Source organism: Cupressus sempervirens, chromosome 10 (genome assembly GCF_028749045.1).
Source record: "Cupressus sempervirens isolate cs-2001-9-10 chromosome 10, ASM2874904v1, whole genome shotgun sequence".
NCBI classification, from domain to species: Eukaryota; Viridiplantae; Streptophyta; class Pinopsida; order Cupressales; family Cupressaceae; genus Cupressus; species Cupressus sempervirens.
Genome location: NC_143127.1, coordinates 413,454,235 through 413,472,861, shown reverse-complemented (window position 1 = coordinate 413,472,861; position 18,627 = coordinate 413,454,235). Strand labels below are relative to the sequence as shown.

The window sequence follows — 18,627 nt, the reverse complement described above, 5'->3', positions numbered from 1 at the left end:
GATCAACTGATCTAACTGGTTACCGATTATATTGACGATAGGAATTGCTTTCATTTAAAGAAATAACTGTAACGATGATACAACTCAATTAATCTTACCTTCTACTTGAACATACATCATAAAAGTAAAAATACATGTTTCCGACTTATGCTTGAAAGCATGGCTTATCTTTATCTGGTGCACGTTCGACATTTTGTGGAGAGGGGAAACATTGTCAGGGGCTCAACCACCCAACCTCGGATCATAACTTATACCCACACAATCTCTAACGAGAAAGACCCTCCTTATCCAGAATAGATATGGAACATCTTGTCATCTACTGAGCATCCTGGTATCTAATCACACCACTTGACTTTACAGTAGGAGAATATAATAAACATGATCATGCATTAGCTATTAAATGATTCCTTTTGAAAATGATAAACATTGTTATGTCATAACTGATTTTGTTTCATGTTATTGTAGATTCTTTTCTCTCACCTCTTCACCCTTTTCCTTGGTTATACAGTTGGGTGACTCCCAAGTGTTTGAATCTTAGAGCAATCCGCTCTTTCTATTGATCCTTAACTAGTAAAAGAATATTATATGTTTCCAGCTTATCACAAACTGTGACTTGAAAGAATATGTTCTTTAAAACTAGTAGAAATATCATTGATTCTTATTTCCAAATTGTATATTTAAATCATGATTTTATTGCATCTTCAATAACTCTTTCTCAAGAGGTTCTATCCGATGATTATAACTACAATTTAGCTATTATGGAAATTTGAAACCAGTAGGATATGTTAAGAAGTATACAACTATGCTTGGAACATGATTAATTAGGTACTTCTAGCTTTTACAACCTGTGATTTGAGAGATTATATTCTTAGAGATTGCAAAATTTATTGTTTAATTCTAATATCCATTGGCATAATGATTTATTGATTCATACTATGGTTACTTGGCTATCACTTGCCATGAACAAGGCTAAATTAAAAGAAGTTCAATTTTTAAAATCAAACAAGATATCAAACAAGATATCATCATGATAAATGCTGAAACTTTTTGCTATGAAATTCGATGTTATTGTACCTTTTATACAAGGAAATCAAATTGGAAATATTGTTTTCGGGTGTTTCACATAACTTGGACAAATTGATGATATTGTCTTGCTAAACCCTCAGCTACTTCGCCACACCTTACTTGCAAAGATCAAGTCATAGCTCCAACCAAAATAACACTCACGATTTTTGGCAGAATGTCTGAAGGGGCATGAAATCGTGGGAAGAAAATGCAAACTGGTAGTTGCAGAAATATTGGCACAAGAAGAATGAGAACGGGTCTTATGGGGAGGCGGAAATAATTTTTGGAAAAACGTAGCAAAAGCAAGGTAGTCAGGTGTTTGGAAATGATGTACGCCTTCTCCCTCGACTTATGATATAAAAAGGTTTTAAAAGACTTTTTGGCTTCTGTAACTTAAAGAATATTTGCCAATTTAAAATGCCAAGTGTTCAATCGGCTTCAAATAAGGAAAAAGGAAAGAATAAAGGTTGGAAGAAAATTTGAAGGTTTAAAATCGAAATTATTATTCTTTATATTTATCTACATACATAGATTTATTTGTGAGGCGGCATCATTATATTATAAAGAAAGATAATATTATAGTGTGTCACTTGATATTTATCTCTGTGTATGTACATAAGTATAAATTAAAATAATATTGAGAAATATCAATCAAACCTTTAAGGTATGTATTATATTTTAATTAATTTATTTTATGTTTTAAATTGTTTACTGAATAGCTCATGTAGTTCCATCGATTGTATCTTGATGTTCAAGTCACTAGGTTCTGAACCCATTTGCCCAGTGATGGTGATGCTCCTGTGCCTACTTCTTTTTTGACAATGCTTCCACCCCTTTGACGTGCTTCCTCCAAGGAAATTCTTTGCAGTTGAATCATATTACTATAACAAGTTACATAATCATAAATAATCATAACGGCTAACCGCCTTTTCAATTTCATGAATTCGTGATAATTAATCAACTTAGCATGTTATCTTCACATGAAATTATAACGACTAACCATCTTACCATTTCATAGGATTATAAAAAATTTAATTGTCAACTGACTTAATGTGAAACATAACGGCTGTATATTAAATTAGGTCAAAAATTCGGATGTAACAAACTACCTAACGAAATATGTAAATCAGACCCTTGATAAAGAAAGTCCATCATCACGACTTGTGAATTGAGATGAAATCACAGTGGTAGGAACAAGGAGGAGGATTCTGCACTGACATTAACGATTGAGAATGAAGAAAGACAGCTAGAGTGCTAATCATGTGGATGACTTTCCTCAAAGTTCATCCAGCTCTTGGACAGCAATCCTCAAAACTCTTCCAGCCATATGCATAGACATACACATAGTCAGCCAAATCATTCTGCATCACATGATTATATAAGTCTTCTGTTTACCTTATAGCATTCTGATCTTCTGTTCATATTCAGATGTCTATCTTATTCTGATTGATTGAATGTCTTGATCTCTCTTCTTAAATATTGATCTTTTTGAATTCAACGAAGAGACAAGTTTCCAATTCCATTCCCTATTGATCTTTCCCTTTATATCTCTCAATGTGAAGGAGAGGTCACACCTTTTCATCATAAATGACCTTTGGCAAGAGACACAGCCTTTCACCATTTGTACCTTTTGAAAGAGTGCAACTCTTTATTATTTCTGTCCTCTAAAAGGGAAACAGGCTTTCATAATCAGGTCTGCACTTCTTATTTTAATCAGATCTGTACTTCTGCTTCTTCCTTTTCCGATTACACAACAAACACTTATTTCCTTGATCCTTTTTTGGATGCCTATTTCAAACGAATTGCCCCTTTTATATCTTGACCCATAATTACAATTTAATTCTCTTTTATTCTAGGAGATTGTTAAATTAAATTATCTAAGACTTTCTTTATTTTTATTAATAATGATTTCTCTTCAATTAAATGAATTCTTATTTTTGTTAGGACATGACAAAGGCACACAAGCTCCTCTATGACAGATTTGATCATTTTGGCTACTAGCCCCTTACTAATTGGCAAAGCATTTGTATGGTGTTTTCTCCACAAGCCTTCCCTCCTTTTATCATTAACATGCATTCACTTTTCTTTGATTTTGATATTCAATAGGATAGTACTTCTTTAGTTAAGACAGGACATCATGGGAAATGGTAGCAATGCAGCTTAAGTATCTTCTAATTTAAATTTATCTCCTCCAGGAAAGCTTGTGAAAGATTATTTGGAATTTGTTGTTTTCCCTTGATATCTAGAAGATCTGTAATCTAAGTTTGGTTGAACTTAGGGAAAGACAATAAAATAAGGATTTCTTCCTTCTCCCTGTATCCCACCCACATTAGAGCTCAATTTTCTTTATTCTTTTAAATGAAAGGTGCTAGAAGCCCATTTATAATATTGTTTCGGTATATTGAAGAAAATAAGAAGACTTCAACAATGGATCTTAGTTTTAAATGAACAGAGCTCATATGCTTTATTTAGATGATTAATTTAAAGAAATTTTCTGGCTCAGACTTGGTTCATTCTTCTAGTAACTTTGGCATTCTAGTGTTTTTAAAAAGGTTTTAATGCATGCACCATTTTCATGACTGATATTTGTGTCAATGAACTAAACAGGTGATAAAATGGATGTTGAGTAAAGGACAATGCATGACAATGAATACATATGAGCAGCTCATACGTGCATTAGAAAAAGACCATAGAGCTGAGGAAGCACATGTTTTCTGGGAAGCAAGAATAGGAAATAATTTACAGTCGGTCCCCTGGCAATTATGTACTTACATGTTATCAATGTACCAACGGAATAATATGCCTGAAAGGCTAATAAAGGTGACCTATTACTACCACTAGGTTTTTGAAGTCTCTTATTATACATGCTTCTTGTAAGAAAGCATAATATTTTAAATTGTTCTGAAGTGTCTGTTAATGTGCATTGTTTTTGTATGAGCATAGTAATTTGTTTCATGTCTCTTGTTTATTTCAATTTTGTGTGAACTTTTTCACATTACTTAGGCATAAAGTTTGATCTCAAGAGAAATACGAAAGCAAGCTATATATATTTTGGGGGGTTTTGATCATGTGGGTTGCTAGTCTTATTGACATTATGGGTTTATTTTTCCATTCTAGGCTCAAAATATTCATATGCCCCTTTTAAAGTGGATAGAAGTTTCATTAAAAGATGGGAAAGATTACATAGATGCAATACCATTGTTCAAGTCTTTGAACAAAGGAAGAATGCATATCAATGTCCATAAACGATAAAAATAGTTTAATGGATTTAAAATTACATCCATTTTCAAATAGAAAAGTATCAGGGTAGAAAGGAATACAAGGAGCTGAAAGAGTGACAACTAAATTGAAATCACTAAAACAAGAGAAGTACTAAAGGATGCAAATTCAAACCTGAGCAATCCTCAGAATTAAATTCATCACCTTCCTACCTCAGATTCATGCTTTGATCTTCATCTGCGTCATATTCACTGTGGGGCGCTGTTCCCTTGCTTGGCATGAATCTGAGGTAGGAAGGTAATGTGATCATTTGTCTTAGACTTCGTACCAATGCTTAGAGCAGGAGGATCTGTCAGCAACATCAACAGTCACTGTCACATGACAAATGCAGCATTTGATAAAGTCATTAGGAAAATGTTTTGACGAGTGATTTCAGTTTAAAAATCCTAGGCTGGATGCTTCCTTTAGAGTCTCTCCTAACATCTAAGGTTGACAAATCTTCATGGATGGAGAGAAAAATGGTGAGATGTCCTTGCCCACATGGTCCAGGCTGCAGGCAAGTATTTAGGAAGTCCATGATCCTGAACAGAAAAGTATCGATGAAAGTAGACATGGAATTAAACTGTCTTGATTTGTCACAATTTGCATGCGGCCCTGCCAAAATAAAGACATAAATCATGATCAGCCGGTGAGCTCCAGTGACCCTAGGCTAAAGTGTTGAAATACACATAATAATCCTAAAATCCATGATGCATCTGTCTGAAGACTAAAATAAGTGAGATCAAAGTGCATTGGTTAGGAAGATTAGGATCATGGTTAGATGACGAGGTATCATTGGTTCACTTCATTAGCTTTTGAAGTCGTACATTTCACTATTTTGTATCAGTACTGCTCGCAGACATCTGATGGTATCTTTTGATTTTCTGTTAAAATATCCAATTTTCGTTTTTTTGCTTTTTGGCATATCCTGTTTTTACACTATTATCGGTTTGAGCCTATATAGCTTCACTGTCTGTTTATGATAAGGTATACACAATCTATGAATCTTCACATTTCTTTTCTTCAAGAAAACCACAAATACTTATTTAACAAGATAACTTTTCATAAATATGAAAATTCTGTGTGTAGAGAAACCATTGATCTCTAGTTTGGTGCCATAATGTAACTACTGAAGTCAATTCTCTAGTGGTTAAAACTTAAAATTATCTGTGTCAAAGAAGGCATGGCAAAGAAGAGACTCTTATCCCACGACTCTGGACTGATAGGGCTGATTCATAACTTCATAGTGTGAATAAGTTCAAAGAAACTAGCATTTTGTCCTGTGAAAAATGTCCACCAAATTCCCAAAAATGTGTTTTGAGTCCTTCAAACTCCTTGAATCATTGTGTTTTTCTCCAGTAAGTTTGGATAAAAAGTTGCAAAAAAAGAATAGTATATGTAAACTTATCTATAGAGGATGAAAGCCCAATTTCAGTGTAAAGAAAATAGTAAACTTTGTTTACTGCTGTCTGATAAAAATAATACATGAATTAATAATGGAGATGACAGTGCATAGTAGATACAGGAGTAATATAATCTATATCTGCACATGAATTTATTATGGAATAAGACCAGAGATGGTCAGCCAAGAATCAAAGTCGATCTGTGTAATACCCATAAACCGATATTTTCTCAAGACCCTTAATGGAAACTCATAATTTTCTAAACAAATATATATTGCAATGTATTTCAAATGTCACCAGCAAAAACTCCAATAAACAACCAGATAAAAGAAGTCATAAAAGTCCCAAAATATTATTGCATTAAAATCTCCAGCAGAAATTCATTTTCAGAATCAATATGTCACTGAAGTTCTCCAGTAAAATAACCAAGAAATTCAATCACACATACAAAAACTCCAGCAAGATTGGATAATATAAAAGATAAACCTGAAATACACTGTGAAATACCTGCGCGATGTCTCCGACCGAAGATGGTTTTTCATCCACTATCCAAGCTTGAGGGTTTATGTCCTCTCAGCTGCTGAAAGCTGAAGCTTTCGAAAATAACTCTCCAAAAGAGAAAATTCAAATTCAAATTACAAAATCAAATATTCTGAAAATGAGCTCTCTCTTTCTCTTTTAAGCACAAATGACTTCGTATTCCCACTTCTGTTTCTTTATTTCCTCTTAAAATAATACCCCCCACCGCCCCCCACCCCACCTAAGGAAATAAAGTGCCCATAAATAATAAAGGGACATTAATACAAACTTAAGTTATAAATTCACTTTATAATAAATTAAATAAAGTCATTAAATCTTGAGGTATTTAAATATCCAACCCGACACTTGAATATGCATGTGTGATAGCTCACCGGAAAGATCTCAACAAGATGCTCCTAGTCTAACCTTGCAATCCTAAGAATGTTGAGCCTCTTGACTTACTAAATGTAGTAAGTGTTTGGAAACCCTATTGAAACAACCTTGATTAGTCCGCAACTGAAATTGCCTAGGCCAAAATTACTCTATTTATATAGAAAGCTTGGTTTTCCTATGGGAGCAAGCCAAAACGGGCTAATGACACAACAAAACTCGCTGGCTAGAAAAAGGGGACATGACAATCCTCCCTTCTCAAAGATTGCTTGCCCCGAAGCAATTCATATTTGTAAGCTTGGACCAAATGCTTGGATCTTAGATCTGCCTCAAAGATGATACTCTCTCCATCTGTTGTGCTAACAAAACACAAAAATACCCATCTAAGGCTTGCACAATTGGATTCAATAACATAGGGGTGAAGGTGGACCTCCATGTAGGAGATTTCCAAATGTAGAGCATACAATAACCATGCCTTTCCAAGGCTAGAATTCACATAAATTTCCATACTCTCTCCTCCTTATCCCCCCCAAAGCAAGATCAATGACATTGGCATGCAAGGGCCCATACACCTTGCATTTCTACCCTCTTCTCTCCATGAGAAGAGACTCTACAATTCCATGGAGTCCAACTAACCCCTTCCCCCATACTTGGCCACTTCTTCCCTATCCAAGGGTGAGTAATGCCATTACACCCATCACAAAACTCCCTTATTCAAATCAAAAGAATGAACATAATAAGCAAGGAGTCGTAAAACAACTCAATATGAACCCAAACACCCTTCAACTGGATATTTGACATCCAAACAATTTCAAGAGTATACCCAATTAGGACAACCTGCCATGTGCGACTATCATAAAAGGAGATGCTTGCTACCCAATTGAGTACCTCACTCCAACCATAACTGCACACATCTCTAATATCACGAGGTGGCAGGAGCTCAATAATATACTAGTCTTCATCGAGAATGAAATGCAACAAATCACTCCTCCCAACTGCTTGATCCATCACCATCCATTTGCATGCTCCACTTGGATCCCAAGTGTAGACCTGTGCGATGTCCTTGATATCATAATCTAGCTCTTATAACACCTACGCCAATGGAGATGATAGTTCCTGACCAATTGACACAATTTACCATGCCACCATGCTAGAAATGGTGAGACAATCTAATAGTACGTGTCATGAGAGTGAGCATCCTAGTAGAGAGAAACTCAGAAAGCCAATTTGTCATACGTCCATCTATTGTGCAAATATATATGCCATACCCACTCTCCCAATCTCACTCAAACAAGGAATCCATAAAAATCAAAATAGGCCCAAGGTGATCATTGGACTCCCATCGCTCAAATTTGACCTCCTCTTCACCATGTCAGAAGTGGTGAAGCCCATAAGTGGAACCCAACCAAGCCATACAACTAGCTCTGCCAATTCCTGGGTCCCACAACAATCTGTTATCACACTCGTCAACCATAAGGAGGTACAAACCACTGGAGGAATCTGCAACCTCAACTACATTTAACTGCTGCAAAACTCCTATGAATGTGTTGACTTTGCAAGTAAATCACCTAGTAGCAACTGTCACCATAACCACCCTATAAACTTGTATCCGCATGGGACCTCTATGACAGAAATTTGCAACCTCACAACTACATCCAACCGCTGCAAAACTCCTAGTAGCAACTGTCACCATAACCACCCTCTAAACATGTATCCCTCTATGACATACAAGTAGCCAACCCATTCGAATGCATATTGCGATAGTGGAAACTTGACTGATGCCCCTATAAATAATCTCCTATAATCACTTGATTCAGATACTTGCAACCTCTAATCCCATCTTGTGGAGATGGAAACCCACCATCCCATAATAGATGATACTAGCTTTGAGCCAATCCACATATGTGCCTCATCAAATCCTCCATGTATGGATCAAACGAAAAGTGATGAGCACACCTCACTGTATAGCCACATTGCATAATCTCAACCTCAGTCAATGACTCATTATTGTTAGTGTAATAAAGTATTTTTCTTATTAATTAAATCATTTGAGTTAATTATTTAGTCACTTATTATCTCTAGTGTAAAGCTAAACTTTGGGCATAAAATAATTAGTTCTCTTATTAATTATTATTATGCAACCTAGGTAGTTACTTGTTAAGGTTTCGATCTCCTTTTATAAGGATTGATCTCTTTGTAATTTATTAATGCACTTTTAACAATAGCAATCTCTTTTTTTGCTAATCAAGAATGTCTCATCTATGGATATAGGAATTTCAGCCTCCATAGCTTTTGCTTCTCTTTTCGTGACAGGTGTTTGCATGCAGGTGATTCTTGGGAGCTATGGGGTTAATCTTTCATCAACTTAAACATGGTATCAGAGTTCTAGATCTTCATGCCCCTATGCTTTGGTACCATGTTGAAGTTGATGAAAAATCAACCCCATAGCTCCCAAGAATCACCTGCATGCAAACACTTGTCAGAAAAGAGAAACAAAAGTTATGGAGGCTGAAATTCCTAGATCCATTGATGAGACATTCTTGATGAGCAAAAAAAAAGAAATTGCTATTATCAAAAGTAAATTAATAAATTACAAAGAGATCAATCCTTATAAAAGGAGATCAAAACCCTAAAAGGTAACTAACCTAGGTTGCATGATAATGATTAATTAAAAGAATTAATTATTATATGCCCAAAGTTTAGCTTAAGTACACTAGAGATAATAAGTGACTTAATAATTAAATCAAATGATTTAATTAATAAGAAAAATACTTTATTACTCTAACAATAATGAGTCATTGGTTGAGGTTGAGATTATGCAGTGTGGCTATACAGTGAGGTGTGCTCAACAATTATACGGTACTATGTGCCCCATGAATGTGGATGAAAGATGTCCATGTTGATCAACCCTCTCGCTGTCATTGTTATCAACCTTCTCAACTTCTACATCTGAATGTTGGGCCAAGGTAGAGCATGCCAAATTTAACTCCTCATTAAGCTCAACAATCTGACTTTCCACCTCATGAAATGTTGCTAAGGAAACCTCCAGGATGTCCATTTTCTTCTTTCTTCTTCCTTAGTGCCTTAGAATAAATCTTTGTGAGTTTGAGAAGATGATCATGGTTTGAAAGAAGATGTAGATAATTTGATTTCATTGTTTTCATCCATTCCTTAATCATATGCAAGTGTGAGAACTCCTCTTTGAGTCCTTTTTGTATTCTCTCTAATTGTTCCTTCTAAAAATGTTTCTCAACCATCTCATATATGTTATCGAAATGTGATAGAGCTGCATCAAATCTTCAGTCACTTTCATTTGACTCCAAATAAGGTGAACTAGTAGGTGTATGAGGTAGGTCAAATGCACATGAGGTGGGAGAAAGTGTTTCATCATGCATTTCCACATCATCAATGCCATCCTTCATACCCAGCTAAGAAAAAGAATTAGGGACAATACTGTGATCACAAATAAATTCATCACAAGAAGAATCCATACCATATGTGGAGACCCTTAAGTCTGAATCAAAATCAACATCGGCACTCTCAAGAGATGTTGAGTCCTCATCATTGGTTGCTTGGTTAGTCTCCTCCAATTTGCTATCAATATGCCCATCAAGAGCATTAGTGTCGGCAGCCACACATGAAACCTATACCTCCATACCAGCCATTAGTAAACCTGCACCATGTTTAACATCTTTTGCGTTTTCATGAGAAGGCTGCAAATTAGTGGTAGTTGGTTGCTCTTCTTTTTCTAGACCACCAGTAAGCTGATTATTGTCTTTCTCATATAAATTTCTGCACCTGTCTTTTGCAAGAAGATCCTGGGCTGATTCATATTACTTCTTTTTAGCCATATCAGTTTTGTAGCTTTGGATGAAAATCCACATAATCAATGAAGGGTAAATCACTTTGAACCCGTGCTGAAAGTTTGTTATACTCATCATACATGTCTAGTATCGGGTTGTAAATGTTCAAATAATTGTTGTTGTATTCTAACAAGGTCCTTTCTGACTTTTTCCAAACCATGCATCTTTCACATCTATAATGAATTATAAGTTCAACTTCATATTTTCTTCCTCAAACTAAACCAAACGGTCAAGGGGACTGTTCTGCAATTATGGACACAGATGTTTTGACTATGGACTCAAAGATTTCCTTGCAGCTTCTTAGTGTCTCATAACAATGTTTGGTTTGCTCTCTTGTAACATGTGGAATGTGACAACAAAAACAATTTCCAACTGATAGACAGTAGTTGTCCATCTTTTTTTACTTCTTATTCTAATACAAATTTGGGGCAATTTCACTATCAGTTACAACTAGAGCAGTGCAATTTAGGCAGACCAATGAGTAAATTTGGAATTAACAGTAATTACCATTTACACACAGCAAGAGAATTGTCGAAGATTCCAACCTCCAAACATAGCTTTACTGAGTTAGTACTGAACCTGATAGCTGTTGCAAATCCCAGTCCAGAATTGAACTGCACCCTCTAGCACAACTTTTTCAGATTGGTGATGAAAGTTTTATGCTAATCACCCTTACTGTTCCTGTTTCCGTTTTGGTACCTCCGAAAACTATTGTTATTCCAATACAAACTGTGTAATGGCCAAATCTCAAAAATCTGGGAATCTGCTACCGTAGTATTCAGGAACTCTTTACTCCTAATACAGTAATAAAAAGCATTGTCATTTCAACAAACACCTGGTAGACGTCTTTGTCTGAGATGATCACTGGTTCACTAATTCCTATTCCAACTCAATGTAGAACATACAATTACTAGCAATGCCAATTTCTTGTAGGTGAATAGCAAATAAGTGTTCTAGTCTAGCAATGGTAAATTTATTACATCCGGCTCAAATGGGAAAAACTGTGCCAAACATCTGTCAACGTCACGACAGTTGATAACCACCTTCATAAGTAATTAACCATCAATGAAATGATGCTGTTTTCAGATTGTTGCATGTGCCATGAATGTCACAGCCAAAAGTTATAACAACACACTCTCCTTTGCCTGAACAATACTCTTACTGGCTGGATATCATGGCACGGGAGAATTATTTCTTTGCACTGTATGTCCTGGAATGTTTCCAGTAAAACATTGATTGCACACTCTCTTAGTAATACTTCTGGAGGCTTATATTGCTCAACTTCAATCCTCAATATATGAAGTGTTTTCCTATGTTAATAACACCCTGGAAAATCAAATATTAACTTGTATTCCTGCCTGCAATTACTGACGACAGAAGGATAACATTAGCGAGAAGATGCCCAAAAATCAGTGAACTGTTCGAAGCACCTCACTTAGACGAAAGCATCTGCCTTCACAAAAATTGCCAGAGTTTCTTATATTCACCTGCAACTTCTTTTTGTCCACAAATAGTAATTCGAAATTTTGAACAACATTAGAAACAACCTTGATAAACTTGGCCAACAATATATAGTTTGGGTTAAATATTTCCCAGCCCGCTATATTCTCTGCAATATTATTGTCTTTGATAATCCCCAAATAAATATCTTTACGATATATGCCGCACTGGCAAATATTTATCTTTTCATTTTATATCTCTCATGCCAAATGTTGAATGGCCCATACCAAATGTTATGTAGTATAGAATGACTTATATAAGTCAACACCAATAATAATATTCCTGTAATGATTTATTTGGTATCGTTGCTAATATTTCATTACAAACTTAAGTCTTCAACATGGGATTATCTCCCAATAAAGCCTTTCGCTGACAAAGGAAAACTTGGTCTCTCAGGCATATAATTAATTAATAAATATGAAGGCATCGACTAAAGTCTGTGGAACACATTCACTACACCAATTTTAATGGTATCTGAGTATGAAATAAAGCCTGTAAATCATAATGAACTAAAGTGCTGATTAACTTCAATTTTTTTAAATAAAAAATCAGACAACAAATATAGAGAATCCAGTAATATTAGCTTTAGATTTAAACCGCCATGAATTAATAAATGAAGTCATTGGAAACTATTTTTAAACCAACTTCTTTAATTGTTTATACCAAAATCCGAATTGACTCAGGCCAAACACAAATCTTGAGACCTTAATATTTCTTGTCTCAGAAATATTAACGCACCTTTCAGAAATTCTCTGAAATATTTATAAGAGCAACTTTGGTAATGCCGTGGACATTCGGAATATAATTTCTGCACCATACAAAATGATCTTTATTCCTGAAACATTAAACTCTTCTGGACCTCACAGGCTGACAGGAAAACGGGTTTTGATTATACCCAACAAGATGGTAGGCTCGATGCTCCGATACCACTTTAATACCCCTAACCAAATATTTTCTGAAAACCCTTAACGGAAAACCAGAAAATTTTAAACAAATATATATTGCGCTATATTTCAGATTTCGCCATAATAACTCCAACAAACAACCAAATAAAAGAGGTCCCAAAATATTATTTTATTAAATCTCTAGTAGAAATACAGTTTCAGAATTAATGTCATTGAAGTTCTTTTAAGTTCTTTAGTAAAATAACTAAGAAATTCAATTGTAGATATAGAAACTACAAGAAGATTGGATAATAGAAAAGATGAACCTGGAATATTCTATGAAACACTTGCACGATGTCTCCAACCGACAATGGTTTTCTGTCCACTGTCCAAGCTTGAGGGTTTCCATCCTCTCACTTGCTGAAAGTTGAAGCTTTCAAAAATAACTCTCCAAGAGAGAATGAAAATCCAAATTACAAAACCAAGTATGATGCAAATGAGCTCTCTCTTCCTCTTTTAAGCACAAACAGGTGATACTCGGCATTCCCTTTTTGTTTCTTTATTTCCTCTTGTAATAATACTTTCCCTTCACTTGGAAATAAAGTGCCCATAAATAATAAAGTGGCATTAACATGAATTTAAGTTATAAAGTCATTTTATAATAAAGTTGTTAAATCTTCAGGGTTTGAAATCTCTAACTAGACAGACTCAAATATGCATGTGTGATAGCTCGCTGGAAAGGTCTCGGCAAGATGCTCCTAGTCTAACCCTGCAATGCTAAGAATGCTGAGCCTACTGACTTATTAAACATAGTAAGTGTATGGAAATCCCACTGAAACAACCTTGATTAGCCCACAACTGAAATCGCCTAGGCCAAAAATTGCTTTGATCATATAGAAAACCTGGTTTGCCCATGGGAACAAGGCAAAATGGGGACATGACAATCTGACAAATTGTACTGCTTTCACTGATGATACAATCTATTGAAAGGAACACAACCTTCAACCACTCGATGTTTGTAACTATGTGAAGCTGACAAACACTTGGTACATAACCAATAACCCATACTATCAGAGCAAAATAATATTCATTGGACTCTAACTACTGACTTTTTATATCAGAATAGTTCATTGCTGCTGATACAAAAAAAGGGTCGTTTTCATCCAAGCCTAAGCAAAAAGTTCTAGCTGACTATACACTGAGATGTAATCGAAACACTTGTCAGCAGAGAGTTCAAAATATTACATCATATACAAAAAGAGTGCAATATATAAGCTTTATATAATACATCAACAGGAAGCTATAAATCGATATGATATTTGGTATCTTGTTCTCCATCCAATCTTTTAGTATTGGAGCCATCAATACCAAGTCTGTTAGCTATGGGGCCTTCCTGTACACAACTCTATCCATCATCAAGCTTGAGATCCTTTATGAACTGGTTAAGTGCATCCAACTCTCTTTGTTTCAGCATATCCTTGTGTAGTAAAATATTCAAAGGAGATAACATTTTTTTTGTGAATCAACATTTGTCCTCTCATAAGAATCATAAATCTATCTCTGAAGATCTCAAGAGAAGCAGCAACTTGTGACATAATTTGAAAATGTATGAGTTAACATCCAAAACCAGTAAGATGCCTTCTCCTTTGAAAACTCTCTCCATTCCTCTCCTTCTAGAGGAGCCATAGAATTTCACACGTTAAAACAGACCAGAAAGTATTAGATTTTAAATCAAAAGGATTCCACAAAGCCAGCTAGAATTTCACTCCATGAGAGTCCAGGGCAACTGTTCCAAGTAATGGGAGAACCAAAAAGATGGACCAGACACCACAAGCATAACTGCATTAAAAAAATTAATGTTCAAATGTCTTAGGAATAGAACATAGACTGCATATAATAGGGTTACCCCTAGCAGAAGGAAGAGTATTACCAACAGCTAATTTTCTCAATAAAAGAAGCCACCGAAAATAAGCTTTTTTGGGTTCACAGGGATTATGCCAAAAAAAGTCAAATATAAAATGCCATTTAGAGTCGGACCAATCTAGATCCCAGCCTTGATTCACTCTTTCAAAGGTAGAGCAACCTTCTTTTAACAAATAATAAATCTGCTTAGTAGAAATCTTAAAGAATTCAGTAACATCCTTTCATTTAACATGCTGCAAGAAATTATCAGTATTCATAATATTCCCTGGAAAGAAATTACAAACAGCCTTAGTATTTAAAGAATAAGTTTTCTTCTGAGTATTAGGGATCTTATAGATGGCAGAGATCTCATCCCATGATCTCAACCGATTGTCAACCAGGATATCTTTAACCAACGAAATACCATATTTATACCAGTTTTTAGCAGAACAACTTTGAGTCAAAGCAAGAGGTTTCCCATTAATCCCCACTCCCCACCAGATAGATCTATCAAGAACTGAAATGTAGGAGAGCCTCCAATAGCCTCCTGAACATAATAATATTAAAATTCCTAACCTGGGACCACGCCTTCCATAGAGATTGAAATACTTGGGAGCCAAAAATGGATTATTGAAAGTTTTGAAACACTATATCACAGATAGGAACATCCTTCCAACATTTGGCCCGTTTAACAACAAATCTTTTAATATTGTTCATTACTAAGACTTTCCAAGGGTCCTCAATTGTAAGAGCTTGAAGAATCCATTTTGAAGCCAATGCAATACCGCAACCTTTCAAGTCCTTAATACCCAAATCACCCTTGCTCCTAGGAAGACAGCACCAGTCCCACTTAACACAATGCCTTTTCTTATTCTCCAGACCATCTTACCAAAGAAAAACTCTCATAATCTTTTCAGGAATGTTAAGACCGATAATTAGGAAATAACCAAGCTGAAGAGAAGTAAATATGATTCACAGATAAAACATTCTGAACCAGTTGCAACCTTCCTGCCAAGGAAAGAAGAACTAACTACTGACCTCACAAAATGACTTATTTACCAATGAAGCATGGGGGGAAAGAACTGCTACAGTGCAGGTAGTTTGAATTACTTGCGCTGCGGTCAGTGAAAGCTGTCTAGCCATTATACAGTAGGTCAAGTATGTAGGCATGCTATTTGTAGGAATTCTCACATTCATTATGGTTATGCCCTTTTTCAAGAGATGTATAAAAACTTCTAAACCAAGGCTGTAATGATGATGCAGAAAAGTAGTCTACTGTACAAAAACCCATTCTTTGTCAAGTTCAAATATTTGAAGATATCTATTTCAGTAATCTCCACTTCAAATGTTCCAATGCAATTTCTATATCCACTGTTATGAACATAGATTTTTACTTAGTAGTGAATCTATTTACTGATTCTTGAGAGAGTATGATAATACCTATTAATTACTTTGCATAAAGATGACCTTTTTGTCTTTAAGGAATATAAATCTTGATCCCTCAAAGCAGGCTACAGTCTACGAAATACAATATTTCCAAAAGTCGAATTTGAGAACTTTCTTAAAGGAGATTGGATTCCACATGGTCAAATGTATTTGTGAAATCTATTTTAATGAACATAGATTTTTACTTTTTTTGAAAGTTGAAACACTGTTAGAACTGATTCTTGAGCAAGGAATAAGTTTCAATATCGTGATTCCAGTGCCACGAGATTAGTTTCTTTTCCCTAAACCGTTGTGTTTGTCAATAGCCTAATGCTGTGGACTTAAAATTGCTTATTATGCTTGTGCTAATTATAAATGTTGGCTTGTTTTAGATCATGGGAAAGACTCTGGAGTGCCCATAAGAGCTAATCTAATAATCTAGAGGACCTGAGGTTCTTAAGCTGTAAAAACTAGCTCCTCATTATGTGGATTATATGATCGACCCTGTTATACCCTGCTTGTGGAAACATATATTGGTCATGTCTTTATCGACTATGAATTACCAGAGATTGCCTTGTATGCTTCTCCTTTGAGCATTGATACCCTTACAACATAAAACCACATTCTTTGGAATCTTTCTCTTTTCTATTAATTTTTGATTTGTGTATCGGATTAAACATGTAGAATCTAATTTAAAATTTAAATACAATAAATCATATCAGAGTTAACAAAGTTATTTTTCCTGCAAGTTAAATCTTTTAATATATGGATTTTGTTTCTTATCAGTATTTTGGGCTTTTTGATTGAGATTTCAGCTCTCAAAGTGAAGGCATACTTGGAGCTTTTTTGTATCATGATATCTTTCCTGCAGTTTTATGCTTTCCTACAACTGAAATGTACTCATTTAGAAATATTGCACCGCAATCAACTGACAAACATTTTATTGTCTTTATTTTTGAAGCTTTTCAACGATCTTGAACTGTACAACAGGAAACCCCCAGACAAAACTATAATTCAAATGGTTGCAGATGCATACGAACTATTAGGTCTCAAAGAGGAGCAACAAAGGGTATTGGAAAAGTATCGTGGCCTGTTTAAAAAGTCATCAAATAATAGATCCAAGAAAAAGAAAGAGAAATCATTGCAAGATTACAATGGCAAGAATGCAGGTATGTTATGTCTTTTTATTTTCAATACTTGTAATGAATTGAGTGAGTGAATTCATTTGCTTGTGCTCTCTACATAACAAAAAGTTATTCTCTTAGGGATTCGAGAATATAAAGAACTCATACCTTTATTCTTGTCTAAGTGAGCACACAAAATCCTCGTCAGTATATGTGGAATAATCTTAGGAAGTATTCTTTATGTACTACATAACAGAATTCTATTTTGACAGGGTGAAAGAGAGCACTTGTTCTGTTAACAAGGGGCTAAGGCTTTGAGCCAAATTCATGTTGGCATTTGTGATGCTGATATTAATTTATAACCCAAAATTTGTTTCAGTGATATTTGAATCTTTTTGCTGTTTCTGAATTTGATTGGGATATTTTGTGCTGACTGCTAATTATCTCTCCAATATTTGGACAGCATGACTTGGAAAGTTATTATTTCTTACGTTTCTTTTTTAATGACAGTAGACAGGTTAAGTGGAGTACATTCACCTAGAGACTCTGAATTGTTGATAGAAAATATTCTGTCAAATCGTGATGCTGGAAGTAATTCCGATGGGAGTGTGGATGTTCCAAATGAGTTATAACAAAATCTAAGGCTGTAATGCTCTTGCAAGAGGAAAGCTGGCTGATTTCCTTTCCTTAGGTATCCTAAATCTCACTTTTTTGGGGGAAAACTTGATTCTTAGTGAAGCCTTATACCGAGCATCTGGGCATCATGAGAATGCACACTAGGTAAATGCTAAGTTCTTCAGATGAAATTTGGCATCCGGGCTAAGAGATAGCCTCCCTGTTGTATAACAATTGAAAGTGTAATAGTCTGATATCAAGTTGACTGGTATACATATATGTCATTCAATGATCTAATGAGTTGATCAGTAGATATTAGCTGAAGCTTAACTTTATTGAGCTGTAGTCTGATGGAAGACTGGAAAAAGTCTTGTGCAGTTTATGCTGATAATGTCAATTTTCAATTTTGAGTTCGTACCTTAATTACTCAATTGTATTATTTTGATTCTCTTGCAGCATGACATTTAAGTATACATATCTACCAGTTTTTGCATCTAAGCATCAAACGCTGCAGTGTATGTTTAGGAACACGAAGTTTCAAAATCATATGGTCTAAAGGTGCTTGTATTTGTGTTGCCACCTTTTGATATCACATAGCCAGTTTCTTTTGCTTTTTTCCTTGACTAAATTTTGAGATCTAAATTACTTTTCAGTTTCATAGAACAAGGATCATTGGAGA

At 35.1% G+C, this 18,627-nt stretch overlaps 1 protein-coding gene across 3 annotated transcripts in view; it reads left to right on the top strand.

Moving 5' to 3' along the window:
- Nucleotides 1-18,371, top strand: part of LOC149534457 (pentatricopeptide repeat-containing protein At4g18975, chloroplastic-like) — an 86,269-nt gene extending 67,898 nt beyond the window's left edge. For 2 of the 3 annotated variants that reach the window (XM_089805314.1, XM_089805316.1), the window contains 3 exons: nt 3,673-3,885; nt 17,171-17,378; nt 17,844-18,371. In XM_089805314.1, coding sequence (XP_089661440.1) covers nt 3,673-3,885; nt 17,171-17,378; nt 17,844-17,965 — 543 coding nt within the window. In that variant the 3' untranslated portion in view covers nt 17,966-18,371. The remainder of the gene's footprint in view (nt 1-3,672; nt 3,886-17,170; nt 17,379-17,843) is intronic. The other variant, XM_089805315.1, reaches the window with a different exon arrangement.
- The last annotated feature ends 256 nt before the right edge of the window (nt 18,372-18,627 follow it).